The sequence below is a fragment of the Dipodomys ordii genome, unplaced genomic scaffold, assembly GCF_000151885.1.
Source record: "Dipodomys ordii isolate 6190 unplaced genomic scaffold, Dord_2.0 Scaffold180, whole genome shotgun sequence".
Lineage (NCBI taxonomy): Eukaryota > Metazoa > Chordata > Mammalia > Rodentia > Heteromyidae > Dipodomys > Dipodomys ordii.
Window position 1 is genome coordinate 738,616 of NW_012267396.1, and position 9,336 is coordinate 747,951.

The 9,336-nt window shown below is 58.4% G+C and overlaps 2 protein-coding genes across 2 annotated transcripts; both read right to left on the reverse strand.

The window, feature by feature from the left end:
• Positions 1–371: 371 nt before the first annotated feature.
• Kri1 (KRI1 homolog (S. cerevisiae)) lies at positions 372–6,740 on the reverse strand. The gene is made up of 16 exons (XM_013033942.1): positions 6,641–6,740; positions 6,461–6,531; positions 6,045–6,150; positions 5,615–5,729; positions 4,346–4,400; positions 4,202–4,251; positions 3,880–3,976; positions 3,716–3,793; positions 3,248–3,378; positions 2,769–2,895; positions 2,575–2,670; positions 2,326–2,496; positions 1,007–1,082; positions 835–908; positions 618–744; positions 372–535 (listed from the first exon to the last, which is right to left on the reverse strand). The coding sequence occupies exons 1-16, from the start codon at positions 6,735–6,737 to the stop codon at positions 372–374; spliced, it is 1,635 nt and encodes a 544-aa protein (XP_012889396.1). The 5' UTR covers positions 6,738–6,740.
• Positions 6,741–7,233: 493 nt separating this feature from the next.
• Positions 7,234–8,253, reverse strand: Cdkn2d (cyclin-dependent kinase inhibitor 2D (p19, inhibits CDK4)). The gene has a single exon (XM_013033971.1). It carries the CDS (start codon positions 8,206–8,208, stop codon positions 7,843–7,845), a length of 366 nt encoding a protein of 121 aa, XP_012889425.1. The 5' UTR covers positions 8,209–8,253; the 3' UTR covers positions 7,234–7,842.
• Positions 8,254–9,336: the final 1,083 nt, after the last annotated feature.

Sequence of the window (9,336 nt, forward strand, 5' to 3'; positions counted from 1 at the left end):
GGAAGGTGGCTCAGTGGTAGAGCGCTTGCCTTGCATGCATGAGGCCCTGGGTTTGATTCCTCAGCACCACATAAGCAGAAAAAGCCGGAAGTGGCGCTATAGCTCAAGGGGTAGAGTCCCAGCCTTGAGCTGAAGAGCTGAGGGACAGCGCCCAGGCCCAGAGTTCAGGTCCCACAACTGACCAAAAAAAATAAAAATAAAATCTCCCTAACTTTTCTGCCTGGACTGGCTTTGAACTGTGATCCACAAGCGCCCAGCCTCCTGAGTAGCTGGGCTTACAGGCATGAGCACCAATGCCCGGCAGACTCTGGTGGCTCATCAGACAAGAGTTGGATCTTCCTGTGGAGGGGGGGCTGGCACCCCAGGGTTCCCTACTGCCCCCCACCCCCCTCCAGGACCCTGACCTCCTCGGTGCTGAGCCCGAAGTCGCAGGGGATGACGGAGCGGTACTTGAAGCGGCAGGGCAGGTCATCGATGATGTCCTCGTAGTCCAGGCGGTAGTACTCGTCTAGGTACTGCTCAAAGGTGCTGTGCCCTGCACGGAGGGAGACAGAGGGTCGGGGCGTCGCTCCCGGGCCTACGCAGTCCCCGTGGCCCCAGGGCCCCCCAGGCCTCACCGGGGTCGAACACCGGCTTCTCCTGCCCCACGGCCGCTGCGAAGGGCGTCTTGCGTTTCTTCTTGCCCGTGGCGGGGGCTTCCCGCTTCTTCTTGCGGGGCTGGTGGGGGTCGTAGTCCGCATCCATCTGCCGGACACATGGGTCGCTGCGGGCCTGTCCGTGGGGTCCCCTGCCCGCCCCCCCCCCCCCCCCCCCGCCCGTCCCCATGGCACCCACGTTGAAGTCAGCGTCCTCGCAGTGTGGCTCCTCCTTGCTCCCAGCCCCGGCCCACGTGTCCCAGTTCCAGTCATCTGCTTGGGACAGAAAAGTGGGGTGAGGAGGGGTGTCCCCCCAAAATGGGGGGACCCAGCCTTCTGCACCCCTGAAGCGGGTGCCTGGCTGTGCTCACCTTCAAACCCTTCCTCTTCCTCGAACTGTGGCTTCTCCTCCTCCGCTGCGCCGTAGAACTCGTCTCCGAAGCATTTCTGTGCGGCCAGGCTGGGGTGAGCAGGGCTGGGAACAGGGGCCGTCCCCGCCCCCCCAGCACCCTGCAGGCCTCAGCTCCCGGCCTGCACCCTGTGCCCCAGGCCAACATGGCACCACTTTTAGCTTTTTTGCTGGTTACTTGGAGATAGGAGTCTCATGGACTTTCCTGCCCAGGCTGGCTTCAAACCTCAGCCCTCAGATCTCAGCCTCCCGAGTAGCTAGGATTACAGGTGTGGCGCTGGATTATTAATTGAGCAAGTACTACATGCACGGCTGTGGGCAGCCCACCTGATTCCTTCTCCTTCCCATCCTTGAGTGACAGCAACTCTCTCCACGGATGAGAAGCCACAGCTCCAGGCTGGGAGGCTTGGCACCCACCTCCCTCAGCGTTCACCCAGCATCCCCCGGGGCTTCCCTGGCGGGGCGAGGGGCCTCTTTGAGGTGCCTGCAGTTCCCGCTCTTGACGCAGCCCCCCTTTCCTGAGTCCATGACACGCTGCCATGTTCCTCCAAGTACAATAAATATTAATGGCTCAAAAAATAAATAAAAACAGCACCACTCACATCAAAAGAAAGAAGTTTCTCATTTAGGGATTTCCAATTACACGATGGTGGAAAGCCTTTTTTTTTGTTTTGTTTTGCCACTCTAGGGCTTGAACTCAGGGCCTGGGCACTGTCCCTAAGCTTGTTTTTGCTCAAGGCTGGTGCTCTACCACTTGAGCCATAGCACCACTTTGGGCTTTTCTGTGTATGTGACACTGAGGAATCGAACCCAGGACTTTTCATGCACGCTACCACTATGCCACGTCCACCAGTCCAATTCTTTTCTTTTTTGAATGCTATTCGTGTTCGAACTCAGGACTTCAGGCTTCTGGCAGGCACTCTACTCCTGAGCCAGGTCCCCATCCCTGGCTTTGTTTTTGCTGGTTATTTTCAAGATAGAGCCTTGTGATCTATTCTGCCCAGGTTTGGCCTCCACCCATGATCCTCCTCAGCCTCCCCAAAAATCTCAGATGAAGGATGTGAACATTTGCAGTTTCATCAGAACAGAACCCCATCATCAAGTGAGACGCTCCCTGAAAACACAAGAACTAAACCTTGGGGACATCCTCACAACAGCCCCGAAGAACCCTGCGTTCGCACCAGAGAGGTCAAGACACTTCTCTGAGGCCGCCCAAGCCGGAATCAACCTGACAGCACAGCCAGGCTTCCTCAGGCCTGGCCTTGGGCGAGGCGCACGCACCTGCATGAGCTGCTCATGCCGGCCGGGGTCGAAGTCATCCTCTAGGTCCTGCTCTTCCAGACCCAGCCTGTCATTGCCTGTCACCTGCCTCAGTTTCTCCAGTTTGGCTAGAATCTCCTTCCTCTTCAGGTTCTTCAGCTGCTTCAGCTCCTCCTGCTTTCTGGCTTTCTCCTGGGGGAGGGGAGGGGAGCCATGGGTGGGCTGGGCCCCTCCTGCCCGCCCTCCCCCCGCACGTCCCCTCCAACCTACCCTCTTCTTCCGCTCCCTCGTCTCCTCTCTCTTCTCCTTCCTGCGTTCGTCTTTGCGGCGCACCGAGGAAGCTATGTTCCGTGGAAATGTCTTGACCTGGGAGCGGCAGAGGGGCCCTAGGAATAAATTGGGGGCCTCTGGAAACAGAAATGTGGGGGCCACGGCCTCCCACACCCCCAGCCCTGGTCACACACCGAGGCCGAATCCGGCTCCTCGAAGCGGAAGTTGTACTTATGCTCAAAGTCTTCCTGCTTCTTCAGGAAGAGCTCGCCCTCGTCCGAGGAGTCGTCCACAGCCAGCTGGACCGGGGGGCCGGGGGCCCTGAGGGACAGGACAGGGCATGGCTGGGGGGGGGGACGGTGGGATCCCTACTCCGTGGCTCACGCCTGTAATCCCAGCTCCTCAGGAGGCTGAGATCTGAGGATCTCTGTTCAAAGCCAGCCCGGGCAGGAAAGTCCGTGAGACTCTTAACTCCAATGAACCACAAGAAAACTGGAAATGGTGCTGTGGTAGATTGCTCGCCTTGAGCACAAGAGCTCAGGGACAGCGTACAGGCCCCAAGTTCAAGTCCCACAACAGCAAAAAACAAAACAAAAAACAAGCAATAGAAGGGGCTCTTTGGCTTCCCAGTTGGCCCTTGGAAAGGTGCCATGAGGTAATCATAGTAGCTTACTCTTCCTCTTCCTCCTCTTCCTCCTCATCCTCCTCTCCCTCCTCCTCATAGCGCTTGTTGAGGATGTAATCCCGAAGGAATTGCTCTCCCTCGTCCAGCTCTGGGTTGTTCCAGTATTCCTTGAGGTGTTCCTAAGGAGAAAGAGGAGAGACAGGACTCAGGTCATAGAAGAGGCAAGACGGAAGGATAGGCATGAGTCCCCGATGGGCTTGGGGAACTGAAAGTTCAAGTCCAGCCTAGAGTGGATGAGATGAGCCACCATTTTATAGACAGAGAAACGGAGGCTGGCTTTTTGGCTGTTAGTCCAGTGATGGAACCCAGGGCATCCTGAATGGTGAGTGTATGCGATGAGTGTATGTGCTACCACTGGGCTATGCCTCAGCCTCAGATGTGCCTTTGGCTGACCTTTCAGAGCGTCACTTTCTTAGAAAGAGGTTGGATGGATGTCAAATGGGAGAGTTTACTTACCAATTCCTTCGTGGACTCAGGGTTCTGAATCTCCTTTTGTCCCTTCAGCCACTCAACATAATCAGCCTCTTCTTGGGCCTGGGGAAAGCCAAGATTAAGGGTCTTCAGGGTCCCCAGATACGCTCCCTAGTTGCCATCCAGCCAGGCCTCAGAACAGAACCGACCTTTTCCTCCTTGGTTTTAGTGTGTTTTTTCAGTAACCCAGAGCCACTGTCCCCAGTGCCGTCCTCATCTTCGCTGTCCTCTATGAATGCCCGGAAACTGAAAGAGAAAAACAGAAAACCAAGGAACAGCCTTAGATCAGGCCCTGCTGGAGCCCCAAAATTAACCCTGGCGAGCCAGCCCTGAGCATACCTCTCAAACGCCCAGCAGTGCTGTCACATGAACCCCACAGAAGAGAAGAGGAAGCGGGCACTGGCCCCGCCCCTGAGCCCCACGTCACTTCCTGGGCCCTACGGCACTCACTCAGGCCAAGGCCAGGCTCACCTTTCCTTGAGCTGCTTCTGTTCTTCCACATAAGTCTCTGACAAGTTCTGCTGTAGAGGAGAGAATGATGTGGGCCTCAGGCTACCCCCAAGTCCCCCGTCCCCCGCCCCCGCCAGCTGTCTCCCCAGTCTTCACTCCACCCACCTTGAGTCTCTGATCAGAGGGTTCCCCATCAGAGTTCTCCTCATCAACGTATTTGCTGTTGTAGGAAGGAAGGAGAGCTTTAGAATACAGCGCCTGATCACAACAGCTCAACTTCCCACAGCTTCACTTGACAATGGGTTGATTGGATGCTCAATGTGTTTTCTAGCATTTGGGGAGACGGGGGGACCTGAGTGTGTTCGGGGAGGTCATGGAGGCTTTTGCTCTCAAGTGTTTCCTTGATTCTGTAGAATCTTGGGCTTTAGTTTCCCTTGCACCTGCCCTGGGGCTTGAACTCAGGGCCTGGGCACTGTCCCTGAGTGGTAGGCTAGTGCTCTACCACTTGGAGCCACAGCTCCACTTCCATTTTTCTGGTGGTTCATTGGAGATAAGAGTCTCATGGACTTGGGGCTGGGAAGGTGGCTCAGTGGTAGAGCGCTTGCCTTGCATGCCTGAGGCCCTAGGTTCAATTCCTCAGCACCACATAAGCAATAAGAAAAAAAAGCCGGAAGTGGCGCTGTGGCTCAAGTGGTAGAGCGCTAGCCTTGAGCTGAAGAGCTGAGGGACAGCGCCCAGGCCCGGAGTTCAGGTCCCACGACCGGACCCAAAAAAAAAAAAAAAAAAGTCTCATGGACTTTCCTGCCCAGGCTGGCTTTGAACTGTGATCCTCTGAATTCAGCCTACTGAGTAGCCAGGATTACAGGTGGGAACCAGGGGCTTCTGGCTTGGTTCCCCCACCTCCTACCCCCCAATTGTGGGGCTTGAACTCTGGGCCTGGGTGCTGTCCATCAGCTCTTCAGCTCAAGGCCAGCACTCTACTACTTGAGCCACAGTGCCACTTCTGGTTCATTGGAGATAAGTCTCAAGGACTTTCCTGCCTGGGCTGGCTTTGAACTGCAATCCTCAGATCTCAGTCTCCTGAGTAGCTAGGATGACAGGCGTGAGACAGAGGTGCCCAGTTTTTTGTTTTTTGTTTTTTTGGGTCTGATTGTGGGGCCTGAACTCTGGGCCTGGGCGCTGTCCCTCAGCTCCTTAGCTCAAGGCTAGCGCTCTACCACTTGAGCCACAGCACCACTTCCAGCTTTTTTCTTTTTGCTTATGTGGTGCTGAGGAATAGAACCCAGGGCCTCAGGCATGCAAGGCAAGCGCTCTACCACTGAGCCACCTTCCCAGCCCCTCAGTTGTTGTTTTTTTTAGCCTCAATCTGTAGTTGGCCCAAGGTTCTTGGGAATTCTGGGGGGGGCACGAGAAGGTGGGGGACTTGCTTCTCACCCTTCCTTCTCCAAGATGACCTTCCTCTCATAGTCTTTCAAGTACATGGGCTTCGCTTTCTTCTGCTTCTCAGACGCCCCTGGGTCCTCCTCACTCTCGGAGGATGAAGATGATGCTGGGGACCCACCAGAAGAGAGCTGCCGGTCACCCACCACCTCCCGCCCTGCCCCTGGCAAGAGAACCCCACAGGGCAGAGCTGAGTTCAAATCCTCTACCCACCACTTCCCAGCTACAGACAGGAGAGGGTCACGGTTCCTCTGGGGCCAGCCCAGACAGAGAGGCCTGGGCCGACTCCAGCCGGGAACGTTCAGCTTTCCCACGGCATTTAAATGCACCCCGGGATGGAATTCCCCCACAGCATCCCATCTTCACGCCTCTCCCGCCAGAACACAGCCTCAGCCACTGCCCGCCAGATGCCCGCACCCCAGACCTGTTCTCTGATAGAAGGTGACATCTTTCTGATAAATGCGAGGGTCTTTCTTCTTCAACAAGGACAGCGTCCTGTAAAAGTCTCGCTCCTGCTGGGGGTCAAAGGCCTAGAGCAGAAAGGGGGCGGGGCCGGCGTCAGAAGGGGGCGTGGAATAACCTGGGGCAGGTAACCCAGGATGGGGGGGTAGGGGCAGGTGTGGGGGGCAGGAGGAGGGGTCACGCCGCCCGCACGCAGTACAGCAGGCCGGGCCCGGCTTTGGCAGCAGGGACCCACCTGGGGGTGGGGGCGGGGACAGCCACAACTGTTGGGGGGCCAGGGGAGGAAAGATGCGGACAGCAGGTGGCTAAGAGGGAACTTCCTGAGGGGTCAGAGGTTAAGGGGTCCCCGCTTTTACACGGGGGGGGCGGGAAGCGCACCACGAGCTCGTCGCTGGAGTCGGAGTCGGAGCCGGAGCCGCCGCTGTCCGGGTCCCCGTAGCGATCCTTCACTGCGGGCGCAGATCGGGGCGCCCCCGTCAGCCGGGCCCCCCACGTCCCGGGGCGCTCCGGAGGGGCCCTCCCACACTCCCCGAGGGCCGCCCCGCGCCCCGAACTCACGCCGCTGCAGCTCCTCGCGCTCCCGGTAGCGGCCGTAGCGGGCGGCGAAAGCCGCGTTCACCCGCAGAGGAGACGACGACCCGCGCGGTTCCGGCATGGCGGTGCTGGCCTCCAGTGCGCACGCGCGAAGCCGGCCCCGTCGGGGGGCGTGGCCATCTCTAGCCACGCCCGTCGCTGGGTGTTTTAAAGGGCGCGGCCACGCGAGCCGCGGCTGGCCACGCCCCCTCGCCCTTCCCGGTCCCACTTCGGCCTTTTGCACCAAGTCCCGGCCCTGGAGGCCGCGCCCCTTCGGGGAAGGCCGGGGCCGCCGCCCACCCAACCCACCCTCCCCACCCTCCCTCGGGGCTCCCGGCACCCAGCTGACATCTGGGGCCCTTGCTCCACTCGCGGTTTCCTGCCTCCCTTCCGTTCCGACTGAGCCAACCGCTGCCCCACCCAGCTCACTCAGCCGGGCGCCCGGGGAAGGACCATCTGTCCCCCTCCTGCCCTCCGCCCCCCAGCACCCACGATCGGCGACCCCCCACTACTCAATTCCCCCCTGCACACGCGGTACCCCCCCATCCCGGATTCACAAATCAGAAGCCAAGCCGGGATCAAACACAAACCTTAATTTAATGGGTAGAAACATTTAAGTTAGCACACACAGGTTTTCCAACAAGCTTAATAAATAGAATCTTTTTTTTGTTTGTTTTTTGTCTTTTCATCGCTGTACACGAGACTGGAAAGAGCTTCCCATTCCCACCAACTCTGAAACGAACTCATTGCTACTCCTTTTATTGATTTCAAAGGCTCCCCCTTCCCCGCCCCCATGCCCGATGCAGGCACACCCACACTTTCCAGACCTTCCTCCACCCCCCAACCTCCCCACCCCCCGCCCCAATACTGCCAGCCAAGGTCACCAGGTTCCAGAAATCCCTGGAGATGGTGACCTCACTGCAGGGCTGGGGCTTTAAATGAGAAACTGAACCGTTCAAGCGGCGGCGGGCTTGTAGGAGCCCCTCTCAATCCAACACACCGAAAGGGGTGCGAAAACCAAAAAGAGAAACGTGTTCCCCCCACCCAAAACACACGGCACGCCAGAAATCAACACCAAGAATGCCTCAAATGGCTCCTCCTCTCCCCCTGCAACCCCTCCCCTCCCCACACCTGGGTAGTGTTTCTCCCCTGTCCCCCCCCATCGCAAAAGGGGTTCGCCCTGGGTGTCACAGTGGGATCACCGTGTGCCCTCGCAGAATGTCCAGCAGGTGCTGCGCCCCTCTCTGCCGGGCCAGCTCGAGGGGGGTGAGGCCTCTGGCGTCCCGGTGATGGAGATCGGACTCCGGTGCCAGGAAGCTGACCACGGCGCTGTGGCCCTCGCGCACGGCCAGATGGATGGGCAGCGCCCCAGTGGCGTCGGGCACGTTGACGTCCGCGCCATGCTCCACCAGGACCTTGAGGGTGTCCAGGAAGCCGGTGCGCGCCGCGTCATGGACAGGACTGGTGCCGGAGGCGTCCTGCACATTGGGACTGGCGCCTTGCTTCAGAAGTTCTAGGGCGATGGCGGGGCTGCCGAACATCATCACCTGCATGGGCACAAGCAGTCAAGAGGGTTCCCCGCGGGGGGGGGGTCACTGGAGAAGTGGCTTCAGCAGAGGTGGAGAGAGTGGGGGACACCCCTCTGTCCCTCTGTAGAGGAGGGGGATGTCAGACAGCAAGGTCTCTTGGGAACAGTCACACACACACACACACACACACACACACACACACAGAGCCGGTCACACCTTTCAGAATACAAGGAGACACTAAAGTAGAAAACAAAAAACAAAACAAAAATCTCAGAACTGTACAGAGCCGTGGCTCAAGTGGTAAAGAGCCAGCATTGACAAAAGGCCAAGTGAGAGCTAGGCTCTGCGTTCAGGCCCCAGAATTGTTACAAATAAAGGAGAGAAAGGAGGAGGTGGGGAGAGAGAGAGAGAGCGCGCGAGAGAGGACCCTATGGAAACTTTCAAGGAACTGAACCCACCAACTCTGCCCCCCCCCAAAAGAGAGAAATCCCCAGGAAATCTTAAAATACCCTTTATGGAGCTGCAAACTGCTCCCCCAAAGAACCCGCCAGGCTTCTCAAGGGAAAAGACGTGCAGAGAGGGTGGAGGGGCTCTGAAACACCCCTCTCCACAGAACACCCCCCCAACTACCCCGAGAGGATCCCTTGCTCTCTCCCTAATAGGGACCCATACAATATGGCAGTGTATTTTCAGGGGGGACACCCACAGGTATCAGGAAACCGCCCAGCCCTCAGAAACCAAGACAGACGCCCCACCTAGTAATTAGATACCTTTCAGATAACACCCCCCCCCAACACACACACCTTCCTCAGAAAAAAAAAGGGTGTGTGTGGGACCTTCCCGGGGGAGAGAAGAATCCTTCCATCCATCCATCCAGAGACTCGGATCTGCACTACAAGCTCTGGGACACCTGAGCTGTCCCCAAGGGACGGGATGAGGGGTGGAGGTGACAAAGAAGCCGAACCCCTCACTCGTGGGCGGGGTGGAAAAACAACCGGGGAACCGGGATCCTCCAACCCGGGTGGCGGAGCGCTCCCCTCCCCCACCGGCTCCCTAAGAAAGGGGCCCCGGGGAGCCTGGCCCGCGCGGGGGGGACCTGCCCAGGCCCCCCGTGGGAGGTGGACCGCAGCGGGGCGCGGGGGGGACCTGCCC

Excerpts from the sequence above, each read along its gene's own strand:
- Cdkn2d (XM_013033971.1), bottom strand. The coding sequence starts at position 8,208 with ATGCAGGTGATGATGTTCGGCAGCCCCGCCATCGCCCTAGAACTTCTG.
- Kri1 (XM_013033942.1), bottom strand. The coding sequence starts at position 6,737 with ATGCCGGAACCGCGCGGGTCGTCGTCTCCTCTGCGGGTGAACGCGGCT. Across the intron at positions 2,671-2,768 it reads AGGAGCCGGATTCGGCCTCG|GTCAAGACATTTCCACGGAA; the intron begins GTGTGTGACCAG and ends TGCCGCTCCCAG. Across the intron at positions 745-834 it reads GCGAGGACGCTGACTTCAAC|ATGGATGCGGACTACGACCC; the intron begins GTGGGTGCCATG and ends TGTGTCCGGCAG.